The following is a 17,739-nucleotide window of genomic DNA, read 5'->3' on the forward strand; positions in this document are numbered from 1 at the left end:
CCTTCAGGCTCATGGCCCAGCCCCGACTCAGCTGGTTCTGGAGGCAGGGACTCCTGTGCAGGCTGGGTTCCCTTAGGTTCAGCCTCTGAGTTCAAATCTCAGGCCATCACACAGACACATGGTTGGATGGCCCCTGTCAGGGGACTGCCATTGGAACAGCGGAGGGAGGCAGTGGGATATAGAGAGCCTCCGATGCTTCTGAGGAGCAGCTCCTCGTCCAATGATGGGGTGAGCCACACCTCCAGTGGAGCAGAGGGGGAAGGGGGAAGCCGAGCAAGGGGAGGGCTCGAAGATGCTACTGAGAGCCCAAGCACCTCACCTAGCCCGGCTGGCCAGGAAACAGGCACACCATTTCCGTTGTCCAGTTTGTGCAGAGGGGTGAAACGTAAGGAGGGGAGGCGGAGATTTGGGGTGTCTAAGTTCTTATGCTGAGGGAGAAACCGGAAGGGGCCACTCCTGGAATCTGCAAGTGACTTAAGATGGACATGAACTTTGTGGTTCTGCACTGTAAATAGTTTGCACAAATACAAACCTGCAAAAGGCAGGTCAGAGTCCTGCCTGGTTCTTCGTGAGCAACCACATCACCACCTGACAGCTCCTGTCATGGATGCTTTGGTTTGCAGGCGTTTGGACTAGATGACTCTCGGAGTCTCTTCCAACCCCACAGTTCCATGATTCTGTTTGTCAAGGAAGATCCTAAGATCAGAACATCTTGAGTCTGTTTAAGGCAGCTGCCTATGCAGCACTTGCTGTGGCAGCAAAAACAGAAAAAAGGGGAATGGAGCAGTCCTACTTTTTCTACGGATGGTGATTCCCCCCTCCTACAAGAAGCTGCTGGGAGAATTTCTCCTCTCTCCTGATAAACTGGATGATAGGGTGGAGAATTTTGAGAGGCCGCGTGTCTGCCACTCTCAATTTGAACTGTCCTGCGCATTGAGGATGCTTTTGCTAAGGGAGCAAAGCCTTGCCATCGGAATTACCTCATCTGAACAGTTCAGGAGCTGTTCTAAGTTTAGGTTAATTGCTTTGCTTGCAGTGACTCTCCAAACAAACCCTATTAGCCGTCCGCAGCTGGGCTTCCATTAGGTTTCATTAGAAGTGGTGAATCATGAGAGTGGTGAGTCATAAGTCATACGAAGCATGTGCATGCTGCGTCCCTCCGAGCTTTTTCGGGGGGATGGATGCAGCTGTAGCCTTCACGGTTATCAGTCACAGAAGCCGCAGCATCACTTCTCATATTGTGACACAGTCGACTTCTGAGGACACAATTAAAGAGGGTGGTGCTCAGCTCAGGCCCATTTCTGCTCACTCAGAAGAAGAGCTATGGGGGCAAGTGACTCGTGTCCCGAGGTTCCCTAAAGAGGCTCTCTGAGGAAGCACACCTGGGAGGCCTTTGTCCTAAAAGGTGGGTGTCAGGTGCTGTTGTGGTTGCTCGAGAGTAACCAGGCAGGACTCCGACCTGTCTTTTCCAGGCTTTATTTCGGTGCAAACTATTTACAGTGAAGAGCGTCATAAGTTCATGTCTGGCTCAATTACTAGCAGAATCCGGGAGTGGTCTGTTTTTGTACCTCCCCCAACATAAAAGTTTCGTCACCCCCCAGCCTTTTCCGCCCCTCCCTGCACCGCAGACTACTGCGCATGATGGGCGATGGCAAGGGCGTGCTTCCCTCCTTTCCGGCTTGCTCAGGTGTTAAGGCTCTTTCTAGCATCCTCTGGTCCTTGCACCTACTCTCAACTGGAGGTGGGGCTTTCCTCCTCGCCAGAAGAGGAACTCCTTCGCAAGATTTTCGGAGGCTCCCTGTAACAAAACTGCCCTTCTATCGCTGGCCTCTGAGCTGATGGCAGTTCCCTGACAGTGGGTTATAACTACCTGTCACAAGTAAACCAACTCTGGACACTACTCTGGCTCCTAGCCTTGACAGTCCACAAAAGTCTGCTTCCAGCAGCATCGCACATTGTGCTACCCACTCCTTGTGAGTTTGCTCTTGCTGCCCCCAACCCTTGCAAGCATAGTAGATGAATGTGCTAATACGGGGAGAATTCCTTTCTTTAGCTCAAATCCTGAAGGTTGCAAGTTGGTGAGGAAGCAGTTGGCATAGCAGCGTCACACACCACACCCTGTCTCTCCAGACAGAAAGACCAACTTTTTGACTAGGAAATGCAATGTGGAGATCAGTTCTGGAGTTGACATAGGGGTGCACTTTGGATTGTGCCTCCTGACTCGGTCACATCCTGTATCCAAAGTGGTGGAGGGCTATCCAGGCAGACGTTTGCCTCTCCATTGGCAGCGGCCTGCATCTCCTTAGGGAAGCCCCTCTCTCAATATGAGGTCTTTGGATATTGAACATTTAGGGGTGACACACGATGTGATGTGGAATGCAGGAAGCTGCCTTTATCCTGGCTTGTCCATCAGCAGCTCTTTGGGGTTTCAGGGAGGGAGGGGTATTTCCTATCATCTGCTGCTACATGAATCTTTTTTTTAAAAAAGGAAATTAAACCCAGGATCTTCCACATTCAGAGCATTAGCTTTACCAGGGTCCCCCTGTAAAAATACTTGTTGACAGCAGGAGCAGCTACCAAGAGCACATTTGTACATGGAAGATCACTTCATTGGTAGAGCATGAGACTCTTAAATCTTGTGGGTTTGAGCTCCACATTGGACAAAAAAGATTCCTGCCTTGCAGGGGGTTGGACTAGATGACCCTTGTGGTCCCTTCCAACTCGATGAATCCATGAAAGCCTCTTGGCCTCAAGTATCTACAGAAGTCTCAACTTTTGGAGCCTGCAGAGCAGGGCCACTAGGCTGGATTTTTAATTTGGCTTCCCAACATTTTGCAGTGGAACAGCATAATGATCAAGAACGCTGGAGAGATGGGTGTTTTTTTTTAATCTGGCGTGTGCTGTAAAATAAAGGAGATTTAGCAGTCACCCTCTGGTTTCTTTTTTGCTTCTACATCTTGCAAGGCTGCCAAGAACCGAGCCCTCCTAAGGAGCAGTTGACTGCTTTGCATCTCACTTTCATCCTTTTTGTTAAAATATGGTTATTCCCAAACCAATCCGAAATAAGGAGCATAAAAATATTCATTGCAGGACACACTCACAGATGAGCGTCTCTCTCTCTCTCTCACCATGTTCTACTTAAAATGATACTATGTGGAAGATATGATTGAGCTGGATATTGGATTTATGGGGGAAACGTGTGTGTTCACATATTGATTTTCAAAAGAGAGGAATGAGGTGTATTTCGAATGCTATGTGGTTTCCATTTACCAAACAGCAGAAACAACCACTTCTCAAGTCTGGTGGTGGGTGCTGGAGAGTGATGATGGCAGAGGGACCGTGTGTTTGTATGTGTGTGTGCGCACGCGCACGTGCCTGGCCTGTAGTTGCTTCTGTTATTCAATGCCCCTTTGAACAGGTGGGTGACCTGCAGAGGGGGAAACTGAGGATCTGGCCCATGGGGCTCTTTCAGTTCCCACTTCTGCTATAGTGAGAACAACAGGAAGAAAGGTTGATGCCTAATTTCGTAGGATTGCGTAGCATCTATGCAGCTGGACGGCGCAGATGTCGGCTGGTAAAAAGCCGCTATTTCTATGTAAATCTGCACCAGCGTAATTTCTAGAAGATGATGATGATGGGAGACCTTTGGAGAGAGGCAATCCAGGTAACCCAAACCACGAGTGACTACATAAGTCCTGCGAATCTAGTAAATGTCGAGGTAGGTTCCTAAGACGGATTGTAAGGTGGAGGGAGCGTACTGAGTTAATCTTGGATCTGTCAACATTGGAAATGCTGATTGTAAATCTGTTGTAGAAAGACTGGCTGGGCGAACTGTGGAAACCAGCTGAACTGCCAAAACGTATTGTGTTTGCATGGATTAGGGAAGGCTGGCAATATACACTGAGTACTTGAGAAATCTTGGTTCCCGTTCATTAATTCTTGGGAGAACAAATACTCTGCGATTGCGCTGTGTCTACTGTTTTCTTTTAATGTTGCATGTGTTACTTCCTTGGGCTATGCCTGTCTTGGGACCTTGGGGTGAAGGGAATGAATGAATGAATGTTTCTTTTGGATATTGTATGAAACTAGCTTTGGAAATAAGTCCATATATGTTCCTACCCCACCCCAAAAATGTACTAGCCCACATGAAGCCACGGAAGTCATTTGTGGTACGTTGATAAGCTGGCAGGCGGGGGGAAGCTAACAGTCTCATCTGATTTCCAAGAGTACGCCTACAATATCTTCTGATATCAAGCAACAGGGAAGGGTTCAGGGCATGAGGGTGGCAATTATTGAAACAGAGTTCTGGACTGGATGGACCTTTAGTCTGTATGAATCTGGATCATATAATTAAGAATACAAAGAACCTACTTTCTGCCAGCAAAATATTCTATATAATAATACATTGTTTCATATAAATTAGTATGAAAGCAGCCATTCAATACCTATCTTCTTCTTCTTCCTCCTTCTCCTCCATCTTATCTCCCCTCCCTCCCCCCTGTTGCAGGCGATACGAGTCTCGCCCTGTGTGTGCTGACTTGCAGAGCAAAATCTTCCAGTGCTACCAGGAAAACTCCCAGCAGACGCTGAGCTGCTCAGTTCTGGCCAGCGAGTACTTGAAGTGTGTCAACCATGCCAAGCAGGTGAGTCCCAAAAAGCAGGTGTAGGGGGCAGGGATATGGCGAGACCTCCATGGAGCTCCCTCTGGGCCTTCTGGGCAGTTTCCTGCCTTAGACCATTTTTGCAAGGTCGTTGCGATTCTCTGCACTTCTTTTTCATTATTTCATGGTATGGTCTAGGGATCCGGCCGATCCTGTTCCATTTATTTCTACAGTATTGTTTAACACTTAGCATTGTGAACAATCTAATATTGGTTACAGATAGGTAGCCGTGTTGGTCTGCCGTAGTCAAAACAAAATTAAAAAAAATCCTTCCAGTAGGACCTTAGAGACCAACTAAGTTTGTTATTGGTATGAGCTTTTGTGTGCATGCACACTTCTTCAGATACGCTGAAAAAAAAGTCACCGGACCCTTATAAATAGTGAGAGGGTAGGAAGGGTATTGGGACAGGGGTGGTGCTGTGGGTTAAACCACAGAGCCTAGGACTTGCCGATCAGAAGGTTGGCGGTTCGAATCCCTATGATGGAGTGAGCTCCCGTTGCTCGGTCCCTGCTCCTGCCAACCTAGCAGTTCGAAAGCACGTCAGGTGCAAGTAGATAAATATGTACCGCTCCGACGGGAAGGTAAATGGCATTTCCGTGCGCTGCTCTGGTTCGCCAGAAGCAGCTTAGTCATGCTGGCCACGTGACCCGGAAGCTGTACGCTGGCTCCCTTGGCCAGTAAAGCGAGATGAGCGCTGCAACCCCAGAGTCGGCCCTTTACCTTTTACTAGGAGGGGTATTACTCAGAGGGGTGGTGGGAATGGGTGATTGACTGTCGTCAACAGGTTTACCACACCTATCAGTCAGTCACCCATTCCCACCACCCTTCTGAGTAAAACCCCTTCTCACCCTCTCACTATATATAAGGGTCTGGTGACTTCTGTTTCAGTGTATCTAAAGAAGCATGCATGCACACGAAAGCTCATACCAATAACAAACTTAGTTGGTCTCTAAGGCGCTACTGGAAGGAATCCCCCCCCCCCATCTAATATTGGATTTCTCTTCCTCCGATTTGCTTTCAATTCATAGAGTTTCTTTGTCGTTCTCTCCATATACCTTGCTTAAACTGACGGCGGGTGAGCTTAGTTGCAGTCGCTGGGGCTTTGGATCCATGTCTGCATTTGAAATGCATTTAAATCCTCCCCCGCCTTTCGCTGCTTCTAGCCGGCCTTGAATCACGCTGTTGCAAGTAGAGATTCTTCACATTTTGTCAAATCTATACAGCATCGCCTGGCACCCTCCTTGCTAGATATAACCTCCTTCCTTGCCCCAGTAATACCACTCTACCTATTTTTGGGTGTTCTTTGGCTTTTCAAGCATTGCGTCTGCTTTGCCTGTTCCAGCTAAGCTAAGGGCAAACCCTTCCGTTTGTAGTCAACAACATCTGGGGACCCACAGGTTGAGAACCGCCGAATTAGAGGAAAGTGTCTTGTCTTGTCTTTCCTTTTGGTAGCACTGCTCTTACTCAGCTCCCATTTATTTCAGCAAAGCTCTGAACTTTCTGCTGGGATGCATCCAGCGGCTCCGCGGCGAACGTTGCCAGCAAAGGCAGTTGCACACATCCTCTTGGCTTGCTTCTGGTGGTGCTTTATAAATTATCCTCTTCTGCTCCTGTTATAATTCCATTTCCACCAAGTTGGCCCGCTCTCTTTCAGAGAGCGTCCCCGGTGGACCGGCAGGGCCAGAAGCCACGCTCTAGCTTGTATGGCTATCGTTTGCTCGCTTTGCATGTCTGCAAATCCAGGGACACGCCAGTTTATAATGGTTGTCAAGGCAGCTTGCCAAGTTTACTTTGTGGAGTCTCTCAAGAGAACACAGTAATCTGGCGTAGACCGTATGCATGGAACTGAGAGATGGAAAGGGCCAATTACGGCATCTTTATAGATACATGATTGTTGCCTGCTCCCCCTTGCCTGCCCTGTGTGCTGCTTGCTCCCTCGCTGTCGCCTCCGAGTTTCACGCTTGTTCTTCCAGTATAGTAGCCCCTCACGGCACTCCTGCTATTCTGATTCAGCTGGTGGCAGAGAGGGGAAGCAGCACCAAGGCCTCCTCTGTTCTCTTATCTCAACTCAAGCCTACAAAGTCTGAGCTTGCCGGGGAAGAACGGAGGAAGCTATATAATCCTGATACTCAAATCACCAACCACCGTTGCCCTGCTCAAAATCAGATCTTGTTTGTCTGGGTTCCATTGGTCCTCACTGCTGAAAATGACCTCAGTTTCCACTTCTACTCTCAAATTATATGGGTGTCTATGGTGTGCAACTCAGATAAGAACCTAGAATTTCGGCTATGCTTAATTCTCTCCACCACTCGGACAATCATCCTTTCACTATCCTGAGTTAACTTTCTGGTTTCACCCCTGGGTCCAGCATGCTGGCTTTCACGATGTACAGTGGTACCTCTGGGTGCGAACAGGATCCGTTCTGGAGCCCCGTTCGCATCCTGAAGCGAACGCAACCAGCGTCTACGCATGCACGGGTCGTGATTTGCCGCTTCTGCGCATGCGCATGGTGTCATTTTGAGTGTCTGCGCATGCGCGAGTGGCGAAACCCGGAAGTAATGCGCTCTGTTACTTCCGGGTCGCCACGGAGGGCAACCCGAAAATGCTCAACCCGAAGCTACTTCAGCCCGAGGTATGACTGTACGAGCAATTCAGGTTTTTTGAGAAATGGCCACATAACTCTTCTGTTGCAAAGGATTTGGATATCTTCCCTGTGAGTCACGCCTCTGTTTCCCCCCACCCCACAGCAACCAAACAGCAATTTGGTTTTGCTATAAAAATTCAAGTTTTCCCCCCACACCAAGGTCTATGACATCTGTAGAACTATTGAGGCTGGCATGTGGCCTGCACTGTCTTTCTTACACATCAAGGATGAAGAACTGCATCTGTTTGGTGGGCCAGCCAGATGGCTATGTCCCCCACCCCTTGCGGGCCAAGTTTGACAGGTGGGTGGGCCAAGTCACCTGACACCACAGTGATACCTTTTTTGCCCTGCACTTTCACGACTTCTTTCAAAGCATTCCACAGGACAGCGCTTTGAAAGGAGCTTAGGAAAACCCAGACAGTCAGCTGATGGTTCGGTCTTAGGGAACCCCTTTCAGATTGGCTTGCATACGGTGTTGCAGGCACTGCCGATCACCTGATCGGCAGTGCCTGCAAACCCCCTTTTGGCTGAGCCAGGTTTTCACCTGCCCCCACACCTGGTGTCATATATATAATGCCATGCATAGGGCACATGGGTGTGGCTTGGCTGAAACAGCGTTGCAGGCTAAATGGGGAGACCTTGCAGGTCCAACTAGGCTTATGCCCAGAGATTGCCCACCCAGTTCAGATAATACCTGTGACATCACTGACTTGGGAAGACAGGCGAACTAATGCCAGTGTACTGGAAGAAGCAAAGATCACCAGTGTTGAAGCAATGATTCTTCAACATCATCTTCATTGGACTGGTCATGTTGTGCGGATGCCTGATGATCGTCTTCCAAAGCAACTACTCTATTCCGAACTTAAAAATGGAAAGCGTAATGCTGGTGGTCAACAAAAGAGGTTTAAAGGCTGTCTCAAGGCAAATCTTAAAAAATGTAGTATAAACACGGACAACTGGGAAACACTGTCCTGCGAGCGCTCCAGTTGGAGAACAGCCTTTCCCAAGGGTGTCATGGGCTTTGAAGACACTCAAACTCAGGACGCAAGGGAGAAACGTGCTAAGAGGAAGGCACGCCTGGCAAATCCACACCGTGATCAACTCCTGCCCAGGAACCAATGTCCCCACTGTGGAAGGACGTGTGGATCCAGAATTGGCCTCCACAGCCACTTACGGACTCATTGTTAAAACCATGTTTATGGAAGACAATCTTACTCGGCTATGAGTGATCACCAGAGAAGAAGAAGAAGAAGAGGATGTGCAGTTGCCAACTAATGCCTGAGCAAACGTTCATTTTGTGCTTCATTCCCCCCCCCCCGAAATGCACAGCCCCATGCCACAGATGTCCTCCTGTAGACAGACAACAAAACATTTTCCTTACTTGGCAACGATGCCCCAACCGTTCCAAAATCTATTGCTGTTTCTTATTTATTTTTTAAAAAATGTTTTATTAATAAACAACATAAACCAATGGAGAGGAAGCATAAAGAAATATCATTATTGCAGCATGCTGAAAGCAGCATAAAGTTAGACATTATCATCAAACTTTCCGAAATGGCAGGAATAGAAGGTGGAGTCATGGCTGTCATCTGCATATTTGCTGAGCATTCAGAGTAGCATCACATACTATCGCTGCTGTGCCTTCTGGAAGAACATCAGCACCCCAGGACCGCACTTCCTCTCTGATGCAGACAGTTGTTAAGTTTTGATGGCCCTCTAACTGTTAGTGGGGTTTCACTCCACTCTCATGAACCTGTTCTAGGATATGGATATACAGAACACAGCTTACGGTGCACGTTAAAACAGGTGGTCTGGAATCCTGGGCAGGTTGGGAGGAGGCTGGGGGTCTCTAAGACCCTACCAAAATGGTGTTTCCAAGAGTCCTTTGAGAGCAGCGATAGCAGTTAAAACCATGCTCATATATGTTTGGATGTGCCCATGTGGGAACAGAAAGCGCTTTTATCATGCTATTGGAAAGGCTTAGAGGGAGCTATATTTTTACTCCTACATCCCAAGGGAGGATGTTTTTGTAGTCCTTGTGGGCCGTAGGTGGGGGCGCAATTCCCCCCCCCTTTAAGCTGCTGATGACTGAAGAGTCTAAACAAATAGTTGGCTTTGAAGCTGCTCCGAAAAAGGCTGTATGAAAACCAGACCGTGATTAACGCAGACAGATGCATGCGAGGGGATGAATAAGCCGAGGAGAGGGAAATCAGGGGATGAAGAAGCCAATCCGAAATCGGCTACCGAAGAAGAAGAGCAGCAACAACAAAAACTGCGTTTGGAAACCGGCTCAATAACGCCGAGAAGCAGACACAGGAGGGAATCTGAAATCCAGGTAGCGATGCCTCCCACCAGCACGGCAGCCGAAGACTCTTTTTGTGCTGCTCATAAATTGAATTTATTGACTCCTCTTTCCTTCCTGCCTCGATTGCAATCGGCTCGTCTTGTCATCTGCACACTCCGTATTTCGCACTCGGTAATCTCCCGACTCCATCTCTCCCTTAGAAAAACCTCGTGGAGCTGCTAATATTGAGGGCTTTGACACTTGGCTGTATCTTGAGTTAAATCTTTATCTGAAGTTCTCTCAAGGCAGTTTGATAAAGCGAAGCATATTATTGATATATTCCTCCCCTCCACCAGAGCAGGCTTCCGATGACGACAGTTGTTTATCGTGACCATGTTTATCAAGGCAAGGCAGTGGCGGCTGGCGGCAATCAGCGTTTATGCGCACTTACAGCAAGAATGGGATCTTGAGGGGGGGGGAACATAACAGTAAGCTTTTCTCCCTCTGTCATAACACTGGAACTCGTGGACATTCAATGATGCTGACTGTTGGATCAGAACAGAAAGTGCTTCTCCATGCAGTGATTAGTTAAACTGTGGAACTCACTGCCACATGTCTTTCTTCTGGTTTTCCCATAAGCATCCGGTTGGCCACTGTGAGAACAGGTTGCTGGACTAGATAAGCCTCTGGTCTGACAGCTAGCTTGGTTGCATTGAGCAGGGATGTAGCCAGTTGGTCTTGTCACATGCACCATGCCAATTTCTTAAGCAACCAGATGCGCTCTTGCTCCTAGTGCAGGGGTTGGCAACCTAAGGCCCATGGAGGTCATTTAACTGGCCCATGAGCTGCCCACAAACCGAGCCATCCGCTCAGGGATTCCCCACGCGCTGTGCTAAACCAGCACGGCGCGGGGACTCACTTCCACGATGCCGGAAATTGCACCTGCACAGGTGCAGACTCCGGAAATCTTGGGTAGGTATGCGTGCGATCCGGCCCACGGAGGGATCTCCGCTGGAGTAAACCAGCCCAGGCAAGGTAAGCCTTGCTGACCCCTGTCCTAGTGCCTCTCCTCACCATGACCACCTCCCACCAAAAATACTGTATTTTTTGCTCTGTAAGACTCACTTTTTCCCTCCTAAAAAGTAAGGTGAAATGTGTGTGCGTCTTATGGAGCGAATGCAGGCTGCACAGCTATCACAGAAGCCAGAACAGCAAGAGGGATCGCTGCTTTCGTTGCGCAGCGATCCCTCTTGCTGTTCTGGCTTCTGGGATTCAGATTTTTTTTTTCTTGTTTTCCTTCTCCAAAAACTAGGTGTGTCTTATGGTCTGGTGCGTCTTATATATATATACCATATTTTTCGCACTATATTTTCCAGCTCAGGTTCATCAGCTTCATTCTTGGAATATATTGAGAGCTATTGGGGGTGGGTGGGAATATATTCCCCTCTATCAGCCAAACCCCTAGTGCTCAGAATTGTTTGCCTTGATCGTTGCTATAATATTGTCCTTTATCTAAGCAGCTAAAAAGTATGCTGAGGAGGCACAGACAATTCTGCTTTTCTCCCTGAAAGTCCTGCGCCTGCTGTTCTGATTGAAGTCATTGCAGTGAATAATTTGGCGCACATGCGAGAGAGATTGTTTTTAACCAAGGGAAATGTCCAACAATTAGCAAGTTTTCTGAGCAATTAATCCAAAATGTTGCAGGTGTATCTGCTGCTGCTTCGAAAACACAGAATGGAACCCCCTGCGTACCCAACTCAATCTTCTCTGTGTCATACAGGGCATCTCTTGCAGTGGAAATGTGGGTGGTTGTTTCCCTCCCTCTCCTTACAGTGGAAATGGTGTTTTGTGTTTTGTTTTGATCTGTCAGCAATCTGTGTGATGGGCAGCCACCTGTATTTTCCTGCCTCACCTGGCAGATTCCTAGAGCGAAGTAGCGGGGTTCTGCTTTTCAAGTTGTGGCATTCCTCACCCCACCCCCCACTTTGCCCCTGAAATATGTTAATTTATGCAGTGTTTAAATTTATGCAGTGTTGAATGTTAAGAGCCTGGCTGGTGTTGCATTCATCACACGGAAAGTAGTCAAGCATAAGCCAGGCTTTAGCTGCTGAGATTTCCGAAGGTTCCCTGGAGGCAGGTGGAGAAAACTAGAGAGAATGTTCTGGCCCCCTTCTCCCTGCATAGCTCCTTGAGGGGCTAGCTGTCTTTGGGGAGAGGAGTGGAGACCTAGACAAGAGGGAGAAAGATCACCAAGGGCTCCTGTGGACTACATGGAGTTGGCAGAAATGACTGGCAGAATCCGAGACCAGGGAGAAGAGGTGGTGGAAGAAGACTGGAAGAAATTTAAAGACTACTTGCAGAAATACTGTAAAATTAATGAATGTTAATGAAATGAAAAAGGTACTTAAATGTACTTTCCCTAAGAAACCAGAGGCCTTTCTCTTGGGCATTGTCGGCCAATTGGTGTCAAAGAAAGACAGAACTTTCTTTATGTATGCTACAACAGCAGCAAGAATACTTATCGCGAAGTATTGGAAGACACAAGATCTACCCACCCTGGAAGAATGGCAGATGAAAGTGATGGACTATATGACATTGGCTGAGATGACTGGCAGAATCTGTGATCAGGGAAAGGAGACGGCGGAAGAAGAATGGAAGAAATTTAAAATCTATCTTAAGGACTATTATAAACTTGTTGAATGTTAGAATGTCAAGGTTTTGAGAAAGAAAGGGTTACAGCGATACAAGGCTAGACTGAAGGAAAGATTAAAAGGACAGAGACTTGACAGAAACATTTAGAAGTTGCTAAGAAATTTTGGACATTGGGATGCAGAAAGGGGAGGTATGGGGGAGTCTGAGAAACAAGGTTTATGAAAAGAAGGTTATGAAACTATACGTGTTTGTATGTCTTTTTATATGTTTGTATTGTTTTAAAAATCTTTTGTAAAATCAATAAAAAATATTATAAAAAAATTAATGAATGTTAAAGGGATGTTGGATTGAAAATAAGCGGTATTGGTAAAAAGATTAATAAGAATATGTAAATATGGACTTATAATGGTGGAAAATATATATTTATAATAGGCTAAGATGCTGAGCAAGGATAAATGATAGAGGGTAAGGACTTGCTGAATTAAATATCTGAACTGGAATACAAAAAGGGAGGTGCGAGGAGGTCAGGAAACTAGTAAATGAAGTATAAGATATGAAAATACTGATTTTTCTCCTTTTTTCTTTTTGTTAACTGCTTTCTATTTTGCATTTTTCATGTGTTTTGTTTTTGTATCTTTGTAGTTCTTTTCTCTTCTATTAGGGTTATTCTTTCTTCTTATTTTTTATATTTAAACTTTGAAACTTTTTATTGTTTGTAAAATTTCAATCAATATTACTTTAAAAAAAAAAAAGATCACCAAGGGCTCCTGTCTTCCTGCAAGCTCTTATAGGTTACCCTGCCTGTCTCCAGGGAACTTCAGGTTTTTTAATAGTCAGAGCCCAGTTCACACTCTTCACACCATGAGAGTAACGTGTAGCCAGGCTTTTCCATAATAAGATTCTCTTGCAGAAGATGCCTTCCTGTTGCAAGGAAGAAACCATCAAGGTTATATGAATGGGAGAAACAAGCTAGCGCAGAATAAAATGCACACAAACATGCACTCTGTATAAACCCAGGATCCTGCAGCACTGTGCTATCATCACAGGTGGGAAGAAAATGCCTTGCAAGAACACCAGGAGGGGAAATACGCTGGGGCAAACTTTCCGCCCTTGTACCCCACTTCAGGAGCCTCCACACCACAATGGCAATGTGAAGAGGAGCTCTTGTCATTGGCATCCGTCTGTCTCGAGAGACGAAGGAGGGTGCCAGCGTGGGCTGAAGTCAAACCGCTGTATTAGCAGCACCAAAGTGAGCTCCCTGGGATGCAAGCCTGGCCAGGGCGCCTGGAGGTCTTGGGCTGCCCAGGCAACAAGATCCTCCTCTTGGCCTTGATGATGTGATGGAAAGGAAAGGAGAGCAATATGTTTGGCATCAGCTTGGCTGCAGGAGTTGCTGGAAGGAGGCGTACAAGGCGCCATCCAACCGTCTTGGGCACTCCACTCTGGATATGTGTAGGCTTTACTCCTTAGCCTTTTCTTCTCCCAAAGATATCCTGCAAGGAAGAAGAAGAAGAAGAGTTTGGATTTGATATTGCGCTTTATCACTACCATAAGGAGTCTCAAAGCGGCTAACATTCTCCTTTCCCTTCCTCCCCCACAACAAACACTCTGTGAGGTGAGTGAGGCTGAGAGACTTCAGAGAAGTGTGACTGGCCCAAGGTCACCCAGCAGCTGCATGTGGAGGAGCGGGGAAGCGAACCCGGTTCACCAGATTACGAGTCCACCGCTCTTAACCACTACACCACACGGGCTCTCTGGCAGTGGAGGTTGAGGATCAGTTTCCTTCTCCTAGATGGGCTGCCTTCCCGGGTTGCCTGCCTATCAATGCCAGAGGGACGCTGGTACCATTTATCAATGCCAAGTGTTATCAGAAGATTCAGCATAAAATGGGTGTCCAAACTTTTTTCAAAGAGGGCCAGATTTGATGAAGTGAAGGACCAAAGGGCCAGCCAAAGTTGTTGACCTTTTTAGGATTGAAGTTGGTGAGGTTTTTTTTAGGATTTTACCCCTGAAAATAAACTGCCACAGGCGCCGGATTAAACTGACCGGCGGACCAGATTATGCCCCCGAAAATGGACTTTGGACATGCCTGCTCCACAGCATGTTTGGTCTCATCTGCTCAATCTGCACTTAGGGGCAGTTGGGAACTCACCAAGCCCTTAGAAGTAGGCTAAAAGATTGGGAAATGTGGCGCGGCTGCCGATTTTCATCACAGGTGCAAGCTTCTTTCGCGCAAAGTGTGTTTGCCAAGGGGACGTGTCTGGTCTCCGCACGTCGGCGCTCCCCCCTGTTCTGCTGGCAATGCTGTTTCTCAAGATTGAGTGGCAGGTGTTGATTTTCATATAGATCGCAAAAAAGGTTGTTGGGATCGTTGCAATATTGCTGTTGTTTGTTATTTGAAATAGCACCCTTAAGGCACATTGAGCTTTGCAGAGTAAGCAGCAGCAATAACAACAAAGGGAGGGAGGAAGAAAAGGTTCCTGCCCCAGGGAGCATACAGTTTACATTTCAACAAAAGGAGGGGAGCACCAAGTGTACCAAACAGAGGGGTGGGAGAAGGGGGGTAACGAGGGATGAATCTTGACATTTTAGACTTCATTGCAGTCAAGTATCAGTTTTGGGGGTGTCAGTTAAGCCAGAAGCTTCACTGCAATAGTGGCTTTGTGGAGGGTTTGGAAGCGGGTAAGAGTAAGGAGGCAACAGAAAGAGAAGAAGAAGAGTTTGGATTTGATATTGCGCTTTATCACTACCATAAGGAGTCTCAAAGCGGCTCACATTCTCCTTTCCCTTCCTCCCCCACAACAAACACTCTGTGAGGTGAGTGGGGCTGAGAGACTTCAGAGAAGTGTGACTGGCCCAAGGTCACCCAGCAGCTGCATGTGGAGGAGCGGGGAAGCGAACCTGGTTCACCAGATTACGAGACTACCGCTCTTAACCACTACACCACACTGTCTCTCTAGGAGGTGAAGGGAACAACACTTGCCCAGGACTTTCCTACCAGACACAGAGCCCAGTTGTGTTGCATATGGCTGGAGCCCCAAGCAGTGGTCACCTGCCTTCCCTCAATTAAAGAGAGGCAAAAAGTATGTTGCCTGCCTCCCCACCTGCAAGGTGACACATAGGCAGTTTGGTCTCCCAACCTTCTCACTTTGCATTCAGGATGCTTCAAGGATGCTTCAAAAGGGTGATGCTGGTGAGGGCTCTCTGAATGGGACCATGGGTTGCCCTCCTTTGCAGTCCTTGGGAGGGGGCCTTCCAGCTCACTTGTCTGAGCCACCTGCAGCTCTTTTGGTCTGCAGCCATCTCACCTGCTGTCAGGTGTGCGTGCAGGAGCCAGGCCCTGTGACCAATAGGACTTTGCAGGACTGGGGCCTTCCTAAGTTCGTTCTGAAGAGGCAAGGCGCGGCCACACAGGCCGATTGGTAACTCACAGCACCTGGTGGCAAGAGCCGAGAAGGGATATAAGGTCAGCATTTCCCTTTGGCTCTTTGCCACAGCAACATGCTTCCTGCCTTGCTGCATTTGGCTTCTTGCTTCCTGATCCTTGAACCTCGGCTTCTTGACTCCCTGCTTCTTGATCCTCAGACCCCTGACTTGGTGCCTCCTTGCTTCCTGACCCTTGGCTTCTTGACTCCTGGCTCTCTGACCCTCGGACTCTTGGCTTCCTGACTCCTGGCTTCTGGACCCCCGTTCCTGCTACCACCCCGCCATCTTGCCCCCAGTCCTGACGTCCCCTGCCGGGACTTCGATCGCCCGTGAACCGAACCGTGACACCTGCAGCCTCCTGGTGGCCCGCAGCTGGGCTCAGATTCTGCCGTGGGGGGCAGGTGGAGTGGGGCTGCTGCTGTTGGGAGAATAACCGCCCTGCCTTTTGGGTGGGTCATTGGGTCAGATGGTGTCCTGGCCCCTTTTTTTGGGAGTTGGGGGTGTGTGTAAAGTTTTTTTGATTTCATTTTATAATGTATATAAAACAGAGATAACAGTTTTAACAACAGATGGAAATTACCTGTGCCAGAGTGGGAAGGGAAGATATCCCAGAAAAAAAGGGAACCTCGCAGGTGAAAGCTAGAAAGGTTCACTTCTCTCTCTGTGGGACAAGTTGAGATTTACCTGTGAATGAGGACTTTGTATCCTTATTCTTCTTTCTTTGTTTTTGTTTAGATTGGTTTGTTTTTCATTGTAATCCATTATGAAAGGTCTTAATAAAATCATACAGCCCCCCCCCCAAAAAAAGAAGAAGATGAAACTTGAGAGATGAAAAACCAAGCTATAAAGTAGGCACTTTGAATGAGTACAGCTACACATGGGTTAAAACAACTAAAATAAAGCACATTAGCGTTATCTGATTATCAAATCTGCCAGGTTTGTGATAAGGGTCATCTTCAAAGGATGGTTCCGTTGCACATGTAACAATAAAGGAATGCCAAATCATATTAAAAGTGTCTGGAGGTTCTAGTCCTTGTCGAAATCTCAAATTAGCTCCCCCTTAACCCGTCTGTTTTCAGGCACACTGTTTCCCTTCGCGATGGGGTTGAAACTTCACCTTGCTCCTTTTCGTTCCCTTGCAGAGCCTGGCTGGCAGAGGAGGATAGAAGCCCCTCCGCGTCAAGTGTCAACTCATCAACTCCAGTTCCAGCAGCAGAACGGGGCGTTTTATTCGAGAGCAATCCAGCAGCCCATTTTCAGGGCAGGCGGGAGAGAGAGAAGGAGAATCTAGAAGGGCCAAATCAAGACAGTAGGATGCGGCAGCTCAATCAGCGTGGCCAAGACCCGAATCTCATTATACTAGATATCACACATCGGAGGGCAGCTCGTGAAACCCACTTGCCAGTGATTGCAGGAAGGCAAGGCAGAAACCCTCCCCTGACCTTAGGAGGAGGTGGAATATCTCATCCGAACACTGCCATTTTCTCTAAAGAACCTGCTTTTGCTGCCAGCCCTTCCCTGGGCCTGTGTTGGCCGCCTCCTGCTGCGTTCCTCAAAGAATTGTGTTTTTCTTTTGCATAATCATGAGAATGTTGGTTTAATTTATTGCCAAAATTATGTCACTGGGAGGGTCATCTGTCTTCCCCCCCTCTGCTGGAATCATGTTTCTAAAACCTCCATTGCATGGGAGTTCATTGATTGCAAATTATAATTGTAATAAGGCATTTGATTACACGGTAACCGTAGCCTGTGATTGTGCTGTGCTGTCACCAAGTACTGACAATTATGTTCTCTCGACATCGATAATAAAACGTGCTTCGTGAAACGGAGGGTTGTCTCCCTGCCGTGATCTTGTTGTGGGGAGAGAAGCCTGGGTAGGTCGCAGGACCCATGGAAAGGAAAGGGACACATTTCACAGGGGCTCATGTGTCCCATGCGGGGAGTCAGACTCAGGTCAGCACGAAAGGAAGAAAATCTCTCATGCTGGTGAAGTTAGCTGGAAATGAAATACAACTCAGCCTCGTTGTCACAGCAACAATGCCTAGTAGGACTTGCCCCTTTGGAGCAGTTG

At 47.7% G+C, this 17,739-nt stretch overlaps 1 protein-coding gene across 1 annotated transcript in view; it reads left to right on the forward strand.

Moving 5' to 3' along the window:
* CHCHD3 (coiled-coil-helix-coiled-coil-helix domain containing 3) overlaps positions 1-17,497 on the forward strand; it is a 203,884-nt gene extending 186,387 nt beyond the window's left edge. The window contains exons 7-8 of the mRNA XM_081210516.1: positions 4,508-4,643; positions 16,811-17,497. Coding sequence (XP_081066642.1) covers positions 4,508-4,643; positions 16,811-16,834 — 160 coding nt within the window. The 3' untranslated portion in view covers positions 16,835-17,497. The remainder of the gene's footprint in view (positions 1-4,507; positions 4,644-16,810) is intronic.
* The last annotated feature ends 242 nt before the right edge of the window (positions 17,498-17,739 follow it).

The sequence above is a fragment of the Podarcis bocagei genome, assembly GCF_964188305.1.
Source record: "Podarcis bocagei genome assembly, chromosome: 10".
Taxonomy (NCBI): domain Eukaryota; kingdom Metazoa; phylum Chordata; class Lepidosauria; order Squamata; family Lacertidae; genus Podarcis; species Podarcis bocagei.